This window comes from Phascolarctos cinereus, unplaced genomic scaffold (genome assembly GCF_003287225.1).
Source record: "Phascolarctos cinereus isolate Bilbo 61053 unplaced genomic scaffold, phaCin_HiC Scaffold_5;HRSCAF=322, whole genome shotgun sequence".
NCBI classification, from domain to species: Eukaryota; Metazoa; Chordata; class Mammalia; order Diprotodontia; family Phascolarctidae; genus Phascolarctos; species Phascolarctos cinereus.
The window spans coordinates 477,631,798-477,652,057 of record NW_027555958.1 but is presented as its reverse complement, the minus strand read 5'-3'; the positions used below and the strand labels follow the sequence as shown (position 1 = coordinate 477,652,057).

Below are 20,260 nucleotides of genomic sequence, written 5' to 3'. Positions count from 1 at the left end.
GATTACTATAGTGACTACTATAGTTACTACTGTGTCTTGTGTACTTAACCTCTTTCACTGATCCACCACTCTGTTTCTTGGCTAGTATCAAATAGTGTTGATGACTGCCACTTTATAATATAGTTTTAGATCCAGTATGGCTAGGCCACCTTCCTTTGCATTTTTTTTTTCATTAATTCCCTTGATCTTTTGTTCTTCTAGATAAAGTTTGTTATTATTTTTTCTAGCTCTATAAAATAATGTTTGGTAGTTTGATTGGTATGGCACTGAATAAGTAAATTAATTGTCATTTTTATTATATTAACTCAGTCTACTTTTGAACAATTGATATTTGTCCAATTGTTTAGATCTGACTTTAATTGTATGAAAAGTGTTTTGCAATTGTGTTTACATAGTTCCTAGGTTTGTCTTGGCAAGGAGACTTCCAAATATTTTATACTGTCTATAGTTAGTTTAAATGGAATTTCTCTTTTTATCTCTTGTTTCTGGGCTTTGTTGGTAATATATGAAAATAGTGATGATTTATGTGGGTTTAATTTATAACCTTCGACTTTGCTAAAGATAATTATTTCAAGTAGTTATTTCAGTTGATTCTCTAGGATTCTCTAAGTATACCATCATGCAAAGAGTGACAGTTTTGTTTTCTCATTGCCTAATCTAATTCCTTCAATTGCTTTTTCTTCTCTTACTGCTAAAGCTAACATTTCAGTACAATATTGAATATTAGTGGTGATAATATGCATCCTTGTTTTACCCTTAATCTTACTGTAAATGCTTCTAGCTTATCCCCATCACAGATAATGCTTGCTGATGATTTTAGATAGTACTATTTATCATTTTAAGGAAAGCTCCATTTATTCCTAGGCTCGCTAGTATTTTTAATAGGAATAAGTGCTGCATTTTGTCAAATGCTTTTTCTGCATCTATTGAGATAAACATATGATTTCTGTTGGCTTTGTTATTGGTATGGTCAATTATGCTGATAATTTTCCTAATATTGAACCAGCCCTGCGTTCCTGGTAGAAGCCCCACCTGGTCATAGTGTATTATCCTCATGATAATGTGTTGTAATCTCTTTGCTAATATTTAAAAATTTTGTAGCAATATTCATTAGGGAAATTGCTCTATAATTTTCTTTCTCTGTTTTGGCTTTTCCTGATTTAGATATCAGTACCATATTTGTGTTATAAAAAGAATTTGGTAGGACTCCTTCACCTATTTTTCCAAATAGTTTATACAGTATTGGAATTAATTGTTCTTTAAATGTTTGGTAGAATTTAATTGTAAATCCATCTGGCCCTGTAGATTTTTTCTTAGGGAGTTCATTGATGACTTGTTCAATTTCTTTTTCTAAAATGGGGTAATTTATTTCATTTCCTCTTCTGTTAAGCTGGGCAATCTATATTTTTGTAAATATTTATCCATTTCATTTAGATTGTCAGATTTATTGGCACACACTTGGGCAAAATAACTCCTAATTATTATTTTAATTTCCTCTTCACTGGTGGTGAATTCATCCTTTTCTTTTTTGATACTGGTAATTTTTTTTTTTATCAAATCAACCAAAGGTTTATCTATTTCATGTTTTTTTTTCATAAAACTAGCTCTTAGCTTTATTTATTAGTTCAATAGTTTTCTTTTAATTTTATTAATCTCTCCTTTGAGTTACAGAATGTCTAACTTGGTGTTTAATTGAGTATTTTAAATTTGTCATTTTTCTAGCTTTATAATTGCATGCCCACTTCACTGATCTCCTCTTTATTATATTCCTGTAACCATTTAGAGACATAAAATTTCCTCTAAGTACTGCTTTGGTTGCAACCCATAAATTTTGGTATGTGATCTCATTACTGTCATTCTCTTTGATGAAATTACTGACTATTTCTATGACTTGTTGTTTGACCCACTCATTCTTTAGGATTAGACTATTTAGTTTCCAATTAATTTTTAGTCTATCTTTCCATGGCCTTTTATTACACATAATTTTCATCGCATCATGGTCTGAAAAAGACACATTTAATATTTCTGCCTTTCTGCATTTGGTTCTGAGGGTTTTATGCCCTAATACACAGTCAGTTTTGTGTAGATACTATGTACCACATAGATAAAGGGGTGTGTGTGTGTGTGTGTGTGTGTGTGTGTGTGTGTGTGTGTGTATATATAGATATATATATATATCTATATGTATCTATATATATATCCCTTTCTATCCCCATTCAATTTTCTCCAGAGGTCTATCATAACTAACTTTTCTAAAATTCTATTCACCTCCTTAACTTCTTTCTTGTTCATTTTGTGTTTAGATTTATCTAGTTCTCAGAGGGGGAGGTTGAGGTATCCCACTAGTATAGTTTTCCTGTTTATTTCTTCCTGTAACTCACTTAACTTCTCTAAGAATCTGGACGCTATACCACTTGGTACATATATATTTTGTATTGCTATTACTTCATCATCTACGGTAACTTTTAGCAAGATATAGTTTCCTTCTTTGTGTTTTTTAATTAGATCTATTTTTGCTTTTGCTTTGTCTAAGATCAGGATTGCTACTCTTGCTTTTTCTTTTTTTACTTCAGCTAAAGCATAACATATTCTGCTTCAGCCTTTTACCTTAATTCTGTGTGTGTCTCTGCTTCAAATGTGCTTCTTTTAAACAATGTATTGTGTAATGCTGGTTTTTAATCCACTCTGCTATCTGCTTCCATTTTATGGAGGAAGTTCATCCCATTCACACTCACAGTTATGATTACTATCTGTGTATTTCCCTCCATCCTATTTTCCCCATTTATACTTTTCTCTCTCTTTTCACTCTGTCCCTCCTCACCAGTGTTTTGCTTCTGACCACAGCCTCCTTCAATCTGCCCTCCTTTCTATCATCACTCCCCTTTTCTTTTCCCCTTCCCCTTCTACTTCCTCGTTGGGCAAGACAGGTTTCTTTACCCATCTGAGTGTGTATGTTATTCCCTCTTTGAGCCAAATCTGAAGACAGTAAGGTTCAAACAATGCTCACCTCTCCCTTCTTTCCCTCTACTGTAATATGTCTTTCATGCCTCTTCATGTGATATCATTTACCCCACTCTGCCTTCTCCATTTCCTCTTCTCCTACTACAAATCTTTTTTTACTCCTTAATAATTTTTTTTTTATCCTCACATAAAAGTCAACTTATAGTCACATCCTTTGTCTAAGTATACTCCTTCTAACTGCCCTAACAGAGACACAGTTCTTAGGAAATGCAAGCATCATCTTTCCATGTAGGGATGTAAACAGTTTAACGTTATGGAATACTATGGGTTTTTTTTTCTCTTTCCTGTTTACCTTTTTATGCTTCTCTTGAGTCTTGTATTTGAAAATCAAAATTTCTGTTCAGCTATGATCTTTTCATCAGGATAGTTTGAAAGTCCCCTATTTCACTGAAAATCCATCCTTTCCCCTGAAAGATTATGCTCAGTTTCGCTGGGTACTTGATTCTTGGTTGTAATCCAAGTTCTTTTGCCTTCTGGAATATCATATTCCAAACCCTGTGATCCTTTAATGTAGAAGCTGCTAAGTCCTGTGTAATCCTGACTGTGGCTCCCTGGTGTTTTAATTGTTTCTTTCTGGCTGCTTCCAGTATTTTCTACATGATTTGATAGTTCTGGAATTTGGCTGCAATATTCCTTGGAGTTTTCATTTTGGGATCTCTTTCAGGAGGTAATTGGTGGATTCTTTCAGTGAGTATTTTACCCTCTGGTTCTAAGATATCAGGGCAGTATTCTTTGATAACTTCATGAAAGATGCTGTCCAGGCTCTTTTTTTCCATCATGACCTTCAGGTAGTCCAATAATTCTTAAATTACTTCTCCTGGATCTATTTTCTAGGTCAGTTGTTTTTTCAATGAGGTATTTTACATTTTCTTCTTCTTTTTTCATTCTTTTGATTTTGTTCGACTGATTCTTTTTTAATTATTCAGTATTATCTTTTTCCACAGTTATATGTAAAAAAAATTTTAACATTTGTTTTTAAAACGTTGAGTTCCAAACTTTCTTCCTTACTCCCTCTCCACCCCCTCCCCCCACTAAGATGGCAAGCAATTTGATACAGGTTATAAACATGTGTAGTCAGGCAAAACACATCCATAATAGTCATTTTGTGAAAGAAAACAGACAAAAAAACTCAAGAAAAAAAGTTTTTAAAAAGTATGCTTCAATATGTGTTCAGACACCATCAATTCTTTCTCTGGGGATAGACAACATTTTTCTTCCTAAGTCCTTCAGAGTTGTGTTTGACTGATTCTTGATGTCCTATAGAGTGATTAGCTTCTACTTGCCCAATTCTAATTTTTAAGCAATTATTTTCTTCAGTTAGTTTTTGTATCTCCTTTTCCATTTGGCCAATTCTATTTTTAAAGGAGTTGTTTTCTTCAGGGGAATTTTTTTTTTATTTGGCCAATTCTATTTTTTAAGGGGTTGTTTTCTTCAATTTTTATGTTTCCTTTTCCAAGCTGTTGATTCTTTTTTCATACTTCTCTTGCATAACTTTCATTTCTTTTCCCAATTTCTCTTCTACTTCTCTTACTTGATTCTTAAAATCCTTTATGAACTCTTCCAAAAAGACTTTTTTGGGCCTGAGACCAATTCGTATCCCCTTTGAGGCTTCACATGCAGGGCATTTTGACACTGTTGTCCTCTCCTGAGTTTGAGCCTGGATCTTCCCTGTTCCACAGCAGCTTTCAATGGTCATGGCTCTTTTTTGGTTTTTGCTCATTTTTAAAAGTTGAGCTCTGGTCCTGGAGTACAGGGGACACTGTCCCAAGCTTCCTGCATTGGGGGGGCCGGGGGTCTGGTCACTGGCTTTCTACGCCAGGGCCTCTGGGGCTGGCAGCTTGCCCACTGTACTGGAGTGACCCAGCCCAGTCACGCCTGGTGTGCCCTGGGTTCTGGGACTAGAAGTTTGCCTGTTGTGCTGGGGCTGGGGGCCTCACAGCTGGCCTGCTATGCCAGGACCAAGGGGCCTCAGTTGCTGATCTGTGCTGTGACTAACAGTCACCTGTGCTGGGCTGCACTCCCCTTTTACCCAAGTGAAATAGACCTTTCCTAAAGTCCTTCTAAGTTATCTTAAGCGTTTCACTCTATCTTTTTGTAAGTTCTGTGGCTCCACAATCTGTTTAGGGTTTGATTTCATGTTGTTTCTGATGGAAACTGGAGAGAGCTCAGGCAGCTTCCTGGCTTCTCTCTGCCACCTTGGCTCCACACACCGCCCCCCACCTCCACTTCCTAACTAATATGCTACTGAATAAAGTTAGAGAAAATCACACAACCAAGAAAACTGGGTCCACTGCTCCTGCCATCACTTTATGGTAAATATCCTTTTCTAAAAACTAATTGACATTAATCAGCTAAATGAAAAGAGGGTGGCAATAACTAGCAATTAACATTGAGGAAAACACACAAGAATGGAAGCTTGAACCCAACAGCATTAGAAAAAGTTACTCCAACCCTTCAGAGTACCTGAGAACCTCAAGGGCTTCGGTATCCTTAGGCTCCTAAGAGTATTTGGCCTAAACCAGAACAGAAAATGAAGCATAAGAAAGGATGAACCCCTTATCTCAGGAGGCCAAAAAAAGTTTAAGAAAAGCTTCAACTCAGATCCCGGTGTACTTTGTCATCTAACTCTCTAAGGCAATTTAACATGCAACATTGTGTAAAAACATAACTACGTTGGTTTCTTATCCATCTACCAGACTATAAACTCTGAGAACTTCTGGCTGATCTTTCCAGGGTCCTTCCTTCTCCTCCCATCCTCCATTCCCATCTCCAATGAGATATCTGTAAGGCACTTAGCACAGTGCCTGGCACACAGTTGACACTAAAATGCTCATTCCCTTCCCCACTTCACTCTACTCCACAGCACCATGTGAGTCCCTCCCATTTTCTAGCTCCTCTTCATGCGCCCCTTTCCTCCATTAGGATGTAAGTTCTTTGTACTTGTTTCCTGCTACATCTTGCTGTCTTGTACTTGTACCCTGGGCATTAAGCACAGTGCTTAGAACACAGTAAGTGCGTCATTGCTTTATACATCAAGCTAGAGGGCTGAGACTATTTTATTCAAACTGTAACTACCATAACTGCCTAGCACAATTTTCAGTATAAATTAAGTGCTTGACCAAGATTAGAAATAGGGAAAATAAGAGTATCTTCTTTTCAAATAGCCTAGAGATGACCAGGAGCTAGAATTACATTTGGATTACAGAGTAGATAATTCTGGGAATAAAGACTTAAAACTGAAGATCCTCTAAATCAGACATTTCCTAAGATGGTGTGTCTGATTATGTTATTTCAAAACTCTCCAATGGGCAGAACAGCCAAGCTAGAAAAGGAGAGGGGAGCCATGGAGGGCAGCTCCCGTCTCCTCCACGTCATAACCAGCTAGTCATCATCTGAGAACACCAGACCCAGGAATTGATGAAAACACAAAGAAAAGACTGGAACAGGCCACCTTTTCAGCCCAGCATCACAAATTCAACCAACAGGCCAGTGACCAAGGCAAGAACTATGCACTGGGGTGGGGCAGGAGCGCAGAATCACCTCCCAGAACTCTGAACTGGACCAGCAGCATCCAGACATCCAATGTTGATCTCTCCAAAGCCAACGTTGAGGGGTCTCCCAGAGCAGCCATGTGCCAAGACGCAGCACCTAGAACTCAGAGCTAGGCTGGCAGCACAGGGATGCCAAATCCTATCACAGACTGGCCCTCAGCCCGAGCCAGTGGCTCAGAAAGACTCAGCCTGCAGTCAGCACTCCAAGCCTCTAGGATGGGTCTGCCCAGAGTAGATCATGAACTCAGCCAGGATAAGGTGTTCATATTCTAATGGGAGGAATGGTGACACAAGGATCACCTAAGGACTGTGGGCTCACCTAGGGTCATCAAGGGAATCAAATAAAATGGAGGAACTAAGAATGATTTTTCTTATGTTTTAATGAAGGCAAGAACCTTGGGAAAATCCCATAAAACACCAAAGACCTAATTCCAAACCAGCCCCACAGCCACCACTGAGGAGAGGATGGGGCCCACCTTACTCATCACCACAAGTACAAATCTTCCACCAACAAGCAGTTGAGCACAAGAGCCTTAGGAGTGGCAGCACTCCACCAGAACACCAGTCCTGCTTTCCTGCTCAGCCCTTGCAGCCATTACTGGGGAAGAAACTCCTGGGAAGAAGGGGCCAGTCATCCTCAACCTATACCAGCTACCGGGTAAGCCAAACAGCCTAGATGATGCAACAAGGCATGGGTGGGGATGGAGGAGAGGGGAAGGGAGGAAGGGAAGAGGGAGGGAGAGAGAAAGGGCAAAGAAAGAAGGAGATAAGGAGAGAGAGGGCAGGAAGAGAAGGGGGAAGGAGAGAGGGAGAGGGAGGGGGGGAGACAGAGAGAGAGAGATAGAGAGAGAGAGAGAGAGAGAGAGAGAGAGAGAGAGAGAGAGAGAGAGAGAGAGAGAGAGAGAGAGAGAGAGAAGGGAGGAAGGGAAGGGGAGGGCAAGAAGACGAGAAGAAGACGGGGGAGAGAGAGAGAAGGGAGGAAGGAAAGGGGGAGGAAGAGAGGGACAGAGAAAAGGAAAGAGGGAGAGAGGAAGAGATGGAGAAAGAGAGGGAGAGTGGAGGGAGGAAGGGAAGGGGGAAGGACAGAGAGAAAGAGGAGCAGAAGGAGAGAGAAAAATGGGGGGGAAGGGAAGGACAGAGGGAGGGAGGAATGGGGGAAGGGAGAGAGGGAAAGAGAGAGAGAGAGAGAGAGAGAGAGAGAGAGAGAGAGAGAGAGAGAGAGAGAGAGAGAGAAGACAGTAAGCAATCAATATATGTCCTCAGACCCCAACAGAGACCCCAAAACTTTTGGAATAGCATTGCTTCTAGGCTAATGCCATCAGCATGGGAAACAAGTTCTGGGGAGATGTAGCCTGGCAAATGCTCCTGCAGAGACACAGGTGATAGCCTGGGGTTTCTCCCCCCATACTTTTCCTTATATGTCTCTGTGGTAACAGAAGAAAACTTCCCAAGGACTTTCTGCTGACAGAATACAACTGAGGAATTTCCCCAAACTCTGTGCTTCCTTTTCCCATATACAGAAAAAGAAGTGCACTCACACCCCGACATCTGCTAAAATTAGGAATCACTACCCTCTATGCTTTTGCATCTGGTACAAAAAGAATGGCCTGTCATCCTAACGTCAGAAAATTGTTGCTGTTATGGATATGCCAATTCAAAAAGCAATAATGTCATGACAGCATTTGAAATTATAGATACTTTGAGTTATCATTGCTTTAAGGTTTTTTTAAGTAATATAATACAATGGTATTAAAATAATGGTATGCCCACAAGTTAAAAAATATTAAAATCATAAATCATGAGTGCAATCATTTAAAAGATCCTAAGTGGAAATGCACAAAAATAAGAGATGTAAAACTGATTCAATTTTCTATTAACTGAACTTTGCATAACTTTACCAAAAGGCCAACTTCACCTATGGATTCTTCAGAGAAATTTGCACTAATGAGGACTGTGCTAATTTGATTTGCAGACAGCAGAAAAATGCCTGACTCATTTCCTGAAGATTCTGAGTTTTTCAGTGTTCCATAGTCTTGCCTTGTGTCCTTCTTGATGAATACAAAACATGTGAAATACCTACAATGGATAAAATCTGCTTCTCAGCTTGTCCTGTGACAGGTTTCATTATCTAGTGCTAATTTATAGTATAGATGGGGATGTGCAGAATCCATAATCTACAGAGTAATAAGAGCACACTGACCACAAATCAGTCTTCTGGGCATCTAGATATGAAAATACTGATGTGCTAAATCATCTTCCTTTTCTTTTAACAGATAGAAGACACCTCTAACTTCTAAAATATTTTTCAAATATTTGCTAGTTCTTTAATTAAAATATTTATATTGGTACCTTCCTCCCCTATGTCCACAGATGCTCCTCAGGTCATTATAGGTCTTCAATAGATACCAGATCTCTCAGAATCAGAGAGAATCAGAGGCATCCTCAGCTCCACCTAGTCCAGCCCCTCTCCAAAAAGAAGTCCCACCAGACCACACTCCAGGGACAAGCAGGCAAGCGCCCAATGCTTCAAGACCTTGAAGGAGGCCGACCCCAGCAGCCCCTGAGGTGAATCTGTAGGTCCTCCATTAGGGGAGTGCTCACGGTCAGGAAGCTGTTGGGGGTTTGTGACACCAAGCCCAAATCTGGCTCTCTGCTGCCTCTCCCCACCATCCCTGGCTTGGCCTTCTAGGGTTAAACAGAACAAGGCCAACGCCTCCTCTGCCACCTGATGGCCCTTCTCCTGTCTCTGAGTCTTTGCCAGGGTAGGAACGCACAAGTTCTTCAACAATCCTCATGTGCTATGGACTTGAGGCCCTCTCACCTCCCTTTCTGCCCAGCTCCTGTACTCTCCAGCTTCTCAGGGTCCTTCTTAAACGGTGATGACCAGAAACAAACAGTGTTCCAGAGGTGTGATGAGGGCAGGGTGCCTTCCTGGAATGACGCCCCGCTAATGAAGGCTTATTTGGTGGCTCCCTCCCACTGCTGACTCACACTGGGCTTGCAATCCACAAAAGTCTCCAGATCTTTTCCAAAAAACAACACTGTCTTGCAAGGCCTCTCCAAATTATGCTTGGGAAGCTTATTTTTTATACCTAGTTATGAGACTTTCTGTTTATCTCCACTGAACTTTGTCTTACAAGATTCACCCATGACTCTTCTGACTCTGTCTTCCAGCGTGCTAGCTCTCTGCCCTACCTTTGCATCATGTGCAAGTCTAAATGACACAAGGCCAAGAATGACTCCCAGGACACTCCATGGGAGACTGGCTGTGACTGTTAGCCCAACTAACCTGGACTCTTGGAAAGAAAACTGACTTCAAGTACACTTTGAAAAATAAATACTCGCAAATACATATACATGTACTAGCCATGCACACACACAGAAATATCACCATTTTGTATTGATGCCCACAACAACCTGAGACACTGTACAATTCCAAAATACATTCCAAATAATTAAGAAAGATTAAATCATTTGTGGAAACTTTAGTGTATCCTACTCCACACTTTCTTAACTGGTCACTGAAAAACAGTCATCTGCGTATGTTTTATGTAGCTAACTCCTTATTCCTGCTTGGCCAGGATGCTGGAATCCTCAATTACACCAGGTGGTTTTATTTTAAAATCATCACTTCCTTTTTCCTCTCAAAGGACAAGGAAATAACAGCAATATTAAGACCAGTTGATTTTAATAAAACGTATTGGTTCTTTTCAACTACTACTCTAAGGCATTAATGAAACTTTTTTCTTAAAAAAAAGGACACATGTTACCATACCGTGTCTTGCTTTGGAATCTGTACAAGAACCGAAAGCAGCTGTTCTGTATCCAGAAATCTTGAAATAACTGGAATAAGAAATAAAGGAGAGCAAAGAAGTCTTTTAAGCTTCCACTAAGACAGTGACAGTAAACCAGTCTGTCCTTGTAACCCAATACGCATCTCTACACATAGAGACACTAAACAAATGCCTGCGGACTTGAATGGACACAAAAGGCCGGCCAGGTTGTCCGCCGTGACCCCACATGGGGAAGCTTTGGATGGACACTACTGGAGACGTGGCCATCTCCTGAGGGCCCAGCTGAGGGACAGAACTAACTGGGGCTGGGGATTTCCTCTGTTTTCTCTTCCTCAGTAGCCCTGGAACACTGGGGAGGAAATCAGGGAGAAGAATTCAAAGGCTGGAAAGAAGTAGTCTGAGGGATAAGGATGCTATTAAATAGAGTAGGTGAAAAGCACTGTGTAGTGTTAGACGTGATAAGTAAGACAGATTTGCTTTCAGAAATCAAAGCGTGCAGCCCCAAGCTCCCTTATCTACTTTAAAAGCAGAAAAGTAGGGTGAGGGGAAAAGGGACATCTCACAAGCCCAGGATAGTTTTAAAACTTGTACTTATATAACCAGAATAAGATACTCCTTTACCTGACTGAAGACCAAAAAAGAGTTCCTCCTCCTGGAGAAGTTCCTCAACGCAGTCCAGTCTCATGGTGATCGTGTCAACATCCGTTAGGGGCTCTAGGATGTTGGAGCGAAGTCTTCGGCTCCCACCTGGCGTTCTGGTGTGATTGAGAACACCAAAGAGAGTGTGGCTGCTCCTTTGAAGACATCAGGAGCACAGCAAAGGAAAAAAGTCCGGAAAAATTCATTGAAGCTTCTGAGGAAACTATGTAATAATCTACAATGTATTCCTCTGCATCACTGGAAAGCACTTTGCACAATGCCTGGCACACAGGCAACACTATGTAAATGTTAGTTATTATTATCACTTATTTAATTGGAATCTGACACGTTTGTAAGTACGTGCTGTTCCAGGTCATGAAAATCCGCAGATTATGGCACAGAATCGATTATACACTCCTTGTAAGAACAATGCTAATGTTTTGCAATTGAGGCCAGTACAAATGCAAATACTCTAAGAAGCTAGGAACAGGGTGTAATTAGAGAGGAATTTATTTCAAAACACAAAATGTCTGAGCCATTAAATATAGACCATTTCAGTAGAATAATTACTAGAGGGGAAAACAACTTTTCATAGATCAGGTAAAACCTTGTGGGCTGCTAGAAATTCTCATCATCAGCAGAAATTAAATGATCAAATTTTGGCACTGTCATTTTAATAATCTCTAAAAAGCAAATCAATGCTCAGCTATAATTCTTTCATGAACAGTTCTGGCCCTTGATTTCTTTAACTGACTAACAGCAGGACAAAGGAAGTGGCCCATTATCAACTACTCAGTATGGGTAGGGATCACTAAGCGATGGGTATGGTGAACATGGGGGCAAGCCCTTAGAAGAATGAAGAAAGTTTCAACAGCTCCGCCCAAAATGCACCTGAGCCCTGATGCTCATTCTTAGTACAGACACACTTGGCCTTTTGTTCCCTTTGAGCAACCACATGCTAAGTATGTCCAGTATAGAAACCTTACTCCGCACATTGTATGTGTGCATGTGTTTATATGTGTATATATTCACACACATGTGTTCACCTGTGTATTGTGTGCATGTGTATATGTGTATATACTCTTCTGTCTCCTCTCACTGCCTAAGCATTTGCAAGTGTTTAGGAATGATGATCACAAAACCCAAAGTATAAATTAATCCCTTAAACAGTAAGATTGGGTAAGCAGTGATGTGTACCACTGCACATTCTGCTGGGGCTGCTCCTGGTCACTAATTAGTTTCACAAATTTAGCAAAGAGACCACCAAGGGTGGCTAAGACCATTCCTTGACCCAACACCAATCTACTGAACAACCAGATGATTGTTTATGAAAGGGGCTTTAGGTACTTTGCCTGAAGAAACTGGAGCACTATGGTCAACATGAACCCTCCTCCTCCAGTAAGCAGGGACCATGCCCTGAACAGAGAGTGGAACACTTGAAGTACGCTCTTTAACAACATGGGCCATAGCAAAGTACATCATGGGTACCAAGGGACCACAGAAAGGAAGAAATGGAGATTGCTATAGCCCAGAACCAAACACAGCACTCTACCAACTGAGAGTTACCTCATTAAGACTGAGCACCACAAAGCAAAGAACGAACTAGTTTAGATAACTTAGGCCTCTAAATTTACATCAGACCACGAAAAATGAACCTTCCTGCCTACAGATTTCACCATAGGGAACTTCATGCCAGCAAAGAAAAATTTAAAGAAATAATCACACAATTTTGATAGCTCAGTTCTAAACTCCTGTTGGAATAAGCAGAAGCCTGAGTTGAGAAGCCATCTATATTGCCCTATCACCCCCTCTGGCATTTAATCCATGGCATCGAATTTTTCACTCTTAATGAAACCCAAACACAAGGGTTTATCATACAGTGGATTTAGTGCTGGCCTCAGTTAGACTTGGGTTGAAATCCTGCCTCAGGTACTTACTACCAATGTGACCATATGCAAGTCACCTTAGCCTCAATGTTCTCATCTGTAAGATGGGGATAATAATACCTGTAACACTAACTTCAATTGACTGAGGATCAAATGAGATTTCATATGTAAAGCATTTATTATTATTCATTATTTATAACTGAAAATTTGAGCCCCAAACTTTTCCAAACTGATCCATTATTTGATTGTTTATTTCATACCCCTGTTCCTCACGTGCCAATTGCAAGCTTCTGTTTTTATTTCTACCCCTTCCCCCAAACCTGCAGGGGCAGTCCATTCTTTATTCACCTATTTTATACTCTCACCAATATCTTCTGCAAACAGAGCCCCAAACTCTCTAAATTTGCCTTGTTCATCACAGAACTCTGCCCTGACCACTGACAACATGACTAGGTTCCTCAGTGGTTGTCGTGGGCCTGCTGCTTCTGAATTTAAAGCCTCATAAGCTTTGGGACCCAGAGCAAGCCCCTCACCCTCTATCACCCCAAGTTTCCTCACAAAAGATAGGAATAGTAACTTCTGTGGTTCAAATGAGATAACGTACACGCAGCAGTTTAAGCCTCCAAGCACCACGTAAATGTTGGGGATGATAATGAGGAGCGAGGCAATGCCCTCTGAGAACAGCTTTGGGGAAGACCCAGGTTACCAAAAGCCCCCAGAGACTACAGTGAGCCTCCCGAATGTTGCAGATAAATTATTTAGGACTTAAGAGGGATCACTGGGGTGCTCTGTCTGCTTCCAGCAGCTTCTAGGTGGGTGAGTTATGTTCCTCATCGTCATAAGCCCTGGTAATTTCCTGAATTTCCTGCCTTGGTGAGGAGTATGTTTATGACTTCAGGCTATTAATCCACACACAGTTGGGTCTGAAAACCGAGTTAGTTCTTCTGGTATACAACCCATAATTTAATTATGCCTTTTTTGGAGGAGCAAGGTGGAAGGAGGAGAGGAGGGAAAGACTATCAGATCTGTGATTTAATCTGTGTAGGGAACTTCTGGTGTGGAGACTCCCGCCATGGACATCAGCAACTACTCAGCAGTCTGAAGTCTAAGGTTAAATGATTCTGTCTACAGACACACAGCTAGTATAGGTCAAAGGCAGAACTTCAACTGGGTCCTTCTAACGCAAAGCCAGCTGCCTCTTAGCTATGTGTTAGAAGGGTTAATGAATATTAAATGATGATAAAAATTTATTTACACAACATTCCCCAAAGAGTTCAAAGAACTTTAAATCAGCAACATCCTTAGGCAAATACAATGTTTTTTTAAAAGGATATTGTGGGCTTTTAAAAATGGAACAATGTTACCTGCAATCCTGATTATTAACTAACAATTCGAGGTTTTGAGCTGATGAGGAATCTATCATGACTGTCTTCTCACTGCCCTGGAAACAAACCTTCAATGACTTTGGTGCATACACTGAATTCTGAATAAATTCCATGTATTTCAGCAGAGCAGCAACAGCTGCCAGACAGTAGTACCTGTAAGATAACCAACACAAGATGTTTCTACAAGTCTTAATAATAAAAACGAATAATGAAAAAAGAGAAGCTTTCTTTTACAAATTCATGATGCCTCGCTGGGACCTCCCTGAAGCAAGGTAACCTTGAGAAGCAACTCCTACCTGAACACTCATGACTGACTGACTGACTCACTGACCGTATCCCACGAGCCAGGTGTCTCTTTACCATGAACAACTGTTCCGGTTTTCTCTTGACCCTCGGCCGCCCCTTGGTCCCACTGCCTCAGACTTCACTGACCACACAGAGGCCACTCTGTGAGCTCCTTTTTCTCCCGGACTCTTCCTCTCCGAACTATCTCCTCCTCTCCTCAGAGGAAGCTGTGGCCCTTCTCGTCACCAAAGCCCGTCCTTCAGTTTACAGCATGGAGTCCATTTCCTCCCATCTTTTCTACAGCAGTGACACCCCACTCAGCCCCTTTCTCTGGAATTCTCTACCACTTCCTTCTGGCTCCTCTGCTGCCCACAAATAAGCTGAGAAGACTGAATTGATTCTGTATCATTTTTAATGATCCTATTTATAATCACTTCAGTCCCGTACCTGCCTGGATCATGCTTATCTCTGAATGTAGCTGTGTCCATTCAGCTGGCCTGTAATGGGCTAAGTTCAGAAATCCAGCTCTCCTGCTAATCACAGTCCTTCTCTTTCCTCCAAGAATTCTACTGTCCTCCATCAGGGAGTCAAGGCATCTTTACACGCTAAGCTTTCCTTCAAGGACATCTGGTTTGCTATCCAAAGAGGTCTGGGCCACCATCTTTTAACTTGCCGGCAGATTCAAACAACGAACACTTCTTAGTCACAGGAGGGAAGGAGGGGGCTGTTGTAGCCCCTCAATTACCAACTTCCAACTAATCATATTGTTCCCCTCCCCTCAGTTACGCAACCAGCCATGTTGTCTTCAACCCCACGATGTCACCTATCCTGCCCTATTCTTTGTTCTACCCCCATAAAAAGAAGTTCAGTCTTCATCTTGGGGTCTTGGCACAAAGGGAGGCAAGCCACTGACCCCTTTATTAATAGATTCGGTGCCCTATTAACATACTGTTATCTTGCTCAGCAAGAACATGCCTCAGTCTACCTCTGTGGACTTTTTACTGGAGACAATATCCAAGTCTCCCTCATCCTTTTAACAACGGCTCAGAAAGCTCTGTCTACACTGCTCATCTCTCTCTTCTTATCCTCACCTTCTTTTCTTTCATTCGCCTACTACCTTGCACTCTGATGCTCCTCGCCGCTGGTTTCCCTCTCATCTGTCTCGCTATTCCTTCTCCATCGCCTTTTCAAGCTCATCGTCCAGTCCAGCCTCCTAAGTGGGCATCCCTGCAAGGCTCTGGACAAGCCCTTTTCTCTTCTCTCCTTGTGATGTCGTCCACCCTCACAGACTCTCTCTGTCTGACTTCCAAACACATATTCCAGTCCTAAACTCTCTCCTGAGCCACAATCCTTCATCACCAACTGCCTACTGCACACTTCCCATTGGATACTGCCTAGGTATCTAAAACTCAACATGACCAAAACACGACCCCATTCTCCTTTCCCAAATCAGAGAAGAATCAAAGATTTGCTTTGCTGCAATGAGGGCCCAGTTGTAATTAGGTCACACAAAAATGACATGTTAGGTGACTTCCTCTAGAAACATTTGATTCTGCAGCATAGGAATGGAAGCAGAGGAGGAGGTGTGCCTTTTCTCTATTAATTATTTCTTCTTCATCCTGCATTTAGCTTGCTTTGTATTTCTGGTTTGCACGTTGCCTTGCCCATTAGATTGTAAGCACCTCTTTTTGACTCCCCACCACTTAGCACAGTGCCTGGCGTACAGCAGGCACTCAATAAAAGAATACTGATTGGTTGGTTGATTTATATGGCAGGAGGGAGAGATAGAGGGGGTAATAAATAAGTATTGGAGGTTATAGCAGAGTACGAGCAGAAACAGGACAAGGGGACAAGGAAGCGGGAGAAACAACAGTACAAAACCGAACTAACTACAGGACCAAGATGAGGCAGGAAGGCAAATGCAGCCGAGTGTGAATGGCGCTTAAAGAGCCTGACGGGGAAGATGCAGGGGAGGGTGAAGTGATGATAAAGAGTGAGCTTAAGAGCAGCAAGGCCTAGGGAGAGATGGAACGAGCAGAGTTTCTGGCTGGACAGAAAAGCTTCAAAGCTCTTTATTACAGCAAAGGAACCCGGATGGCCGATGGGAAGACCAAGACCGCAACCATCCCCATGTGTGGCTGAGGTGGATCATGGCAGAAGTTGGGGAAGCAGATGTTTATAGACTTGAGGTGAGGACATTTAAGTGAACCTTGATGTTCGTTTTAAGCTGCACAGTCAATATTGTTTCTAAATGATACTTACTTGGACTGAACCTCCATTAAGACAGTGCTGAATTCTGCTGCGCATAACTGCTCGATGTACTCTAACCCTTTAGTTTCGTTGAAGTATTTCCTTTGAATGGTAGTGAAAGTCACGTTCTGAAAGAAAGTTGTGATCTCAAAACAGATTCTTCAAACACTAGTTCCACTGCTGTACTTTCAAGCCCATTTAAGCACATGGATGGGTTGCTTAAGTACTGTCCAAACTTTTAATGTCTTGGAGCAAAAGGATCCATTGTCCAACACGTAAATGTGGAAGTTAAATTACTTTCTCTCCTTCCTATGACAAATTACAAGGGAAAAGAAACCCAAGGACAAGAAGACTCAGGTCTTCTGTCAGCATCCTTGGGGATAAAGACCAGGGCTTGGAGATCATGCAATCCTCTTCTCCCACTCTTACACTGCTCCTGGTCCTAGAACATCCATCTCCACAGGCCCCCACAAAGGCAGACGTAAGGAGGCTAGAGCGTATCAGCCAAAGAAGACTGGCCAGCACCAACCACAGCCTGCTGACAACACAAACGGGCCGTCCCAATAGCCACTGCCTGGTCTCCATCCTGCGAAGCTCTTCCAGCCACAGTTCACTGGCCACTCAGCTGCCAAAGTTCTCCCGGGAGCCCCGATGTGTCTCTGTCACACCTACATTCAGTAAGCTCCAATGGCTCCCTATCTCCTCCAGATTCAAATGTAACCCTCGCCCCTTCCTCCCTTTCCAGTCTTCTTACACTTCCTCCCTGCCACACACCATCATCCAAGGACTCCTTACTGTCCCTCACACAGGATGCTCCCACTGCCACTTCCAGGCATTCTCACTGGCTGTCCTCTGCCCCTAGAACTCTCTCCCTTTTTTGTCTCTGCTTTCTGACTTCCCTGGCTTTCTTCAAGCCTCCACCAAATCCCGTCTTCGGCAAGAAGTCTTTCTCAGTCTGCCTTCCCATAAGACTGCCTCCATTTAGTCCTGAATACAACGTTTGTCCACAGCTGTTTGCATGTTTGTGTCTCCAGTGAGCTGTGATGGCCTAGAAACCAGGGACTGGGGTTTTTACCTTTCTTTATATCCAAAGCACTTAAATAATTCTTGTTGATTTGACTTGACAAGCAGTGCCCCAGAAGTGCAGGACTGAGGGGGCGGGGGAAAGGTCAGTCGATCAAACAGCAAGAGCAAAAGATGACCAGTGGACAGCCTGTCATTTGAGTTCTCACCTTTCAAGCTGTCTATGGCCCACCACAGTACCTAGTACAGAGCAGACACAATAAATGCTTGCGAATTGATCTGAGACTCTTCTCTCTCCTTAAACACTCCTAGCCAGTGAGCTGCCACGTCTCATCAATCCTGCTTCCAGGATATTTCTAATTTCTATCCTCTCCTTTCCACTGACTCAGGCCTTCATCATTTCTCACATGGACAACTATAATTCCCACCTAACTCCAATACATCCTTCACACAGCTCTCAATTATTCCTAAAACCATAAATCAAAAATTCTGGAATTGTAAAAGATGTTATTAGTCATCTAATCCAGCCCATCCCCCCTCAATCTACCTGAAGAGCAATGATCCAGGCAGTTTTTAAAGCCCTTCCCTGAGGAGAAGCGCCTTCTCAAAGAAGGCAGCCCAACCCACTTGGGGACAGCACTGATTTCCTTCCATTTAGCCTAAATTTTCCTCTTTGCCACCTTCTCCTATTAGTCTCAATTCTACCCTTAAGGCTGAACAGTCCAAACTGGATCTCTGTTCCCGTATGATAGGCCTTCAAATACCTGAAGACAGCTATTAAGCCAACCCGAGTCTCCAAAAGGCTAAAGTGGAGGAATATTCTGACCTGCCTTGAGATTTTGTGAGTCGAGATTTTAGAGCATCCAGGAGAAGGCTGGAAGCAGAAGCCCACGGATTAAGCAAAGGGGCCCTACAACTAGAGTAGGGAGCTCAGCTAGCACCCCTGCTCCCATCCACCACACCTCACATGCAGGCTACCAGTGGTTGTACTCCTTAACATGAAAGATAGAGCTTTATGTATCTTTTATTTCATCCCTGTTAAATGTTAAAAAATTTTTTTTTAATTTACCTGGAAGTTCTCTGTAATTAAGGTGAAGAGCTTAGTCGAATTTCCCACAACACAGGCAGTGTTAGACATTATTATTTCCAATGGTGCTAAAATTTTTAGTTTGGTAATTACCTGAAAAAGTTTACATAAACAGCTTCTTAAAATACTAGTTTAAGGTATATTCTGAATCACACAAAAAAATCATTTTCATCAAGAGGTCTCTTTAAATAAAAACCCAAACAGACAATTACTTACATTTCCACTAATTATATTAACTTCCCGCTGCATATTAAAATATGTCTCATATGTATCTTATGTGAACATAGACTAACATCATCGTGATCAAGTTAGGCTACACTCTATTTGAAATACTCTGAAACAACCCGGGTTCAAGTCCCCCATTGAGAAGATGTTCCAGCTTCTCAAATGCACTACCTCACTTTAGATTAGTTTTTGGCTTTGTTTGTCTTGAGTCCTCCTATCCTCTCCCTGTAGCCCTGTCTCCTCTACTTGTAGCAATATGTCTAGGGTTGCACAGAGACGGGTCAAATCTGGACAACAGAAACTTTCCAATCCATTAGGATCATTTGTAAGTTGGGGTGATGTCTGGTGGGTAGAGGCATGTTGCAGCTGCCTACCCTCCTGCACGAGACTTCTAGTACACACAGGGATTTCACTGATTAGAAAAGGTATTACTGTTAGAACTTGACAAACTGCGGGGTATACCACAACATTCATTTTTCTTAGAGAAACCTTGACAAATCACAGCTCCTCTACTAGCTGTGTAACCATGAGTAAGTCACTTAAAATACATGAGCCCTAATTTCCTTATCTGTAAAATAGGAAAATAATATTTAAGATACCAGTTTAAGCAGGTTGCTGAAAGCCCTTTGTAAATGTTAAAGCAATACATAAATGTCACTCATTATTCATATGAAAGCTTGCATTACAAGGCTCAGAAGTATCACTTACAGCATTGCACACACTTGGATATTTCAGGGGTACCCTGACATCACTCATGTGCAGACACCCCTGACCCAAAGATGCAGCTCTCCGGGGCCAGGGCACTTGGGCTCACTAATGGCGCTGTGCCTCCTCATCATGTCTTTACTTATCGTGGCTAACAACTTCCCACTGGGCATCTCCTGTTCTGTCTACTCAAGTCAAGAGGTCATTCTCCAGAAGCCAGTAGCTCTGAATTGTGTCTGCCATCAGGGGTCACTGTCCCATCACAGTCCTTTCAATCTCTGACCTTGCTCTTTTCCCCTCTGATCTTCTGAGCTTTAGAACTCGATACTATTCTCCCAGGCTCTGCCATGCTTTTGAACTCGCTGCACTCTCTGGAATCTACTCTTACATCTATTTTCTGCACATGTCT

The 20,260-nt window shown here is 41.8% G+C and overlaps 1 protein-coding gene across 6 annotated transcripts in view; it reads right to left on the bottom strand.

Annotated features, from left to right (window-relative positions):
- Nucleotides 1-20,260, bottom strand: part of MSH4 (mutS homolog 4) — an 87,243-nt gene that overhangs the window by 52,071 nt on the left and 14,912 nt on the right. For 5 of the 6 annotated variants that reach the window (XM_020968519.2, XM_020968522.2, XM_020968523.2 and 2 more), the window contains exons 4-8: nucleotides 18,904-19,014; nucleotides 16,824-16,939; nucleotides 14,256-14,429; nucleotides 10,988-11,160; nucleotides 10,348-10,415 (exon numbers count right to left, since the gene is read on the bottom strand). In XM_020968519.2, the coding sequence (XP_020824178.1) occupies nucleotides 10,348-10,415; nucleotides 10,988-11,160; nucleotides 14,256-14,429; nucleotides 16,824-16,939; nucleotides 18,904-19,014 (642 nt within the window). The remainder of the gene's footprint in view (nucleotides 1-10,347; nucleotides 10,416-10,987; nucleotides 11,161-14,255; nucleotides 14,430-16,823; nucleotides 16,940-18,903; nucleotides 19,015-20,260) is intronic. The other variant, XM_020968520.2, reaches the window with a different exon arrangement.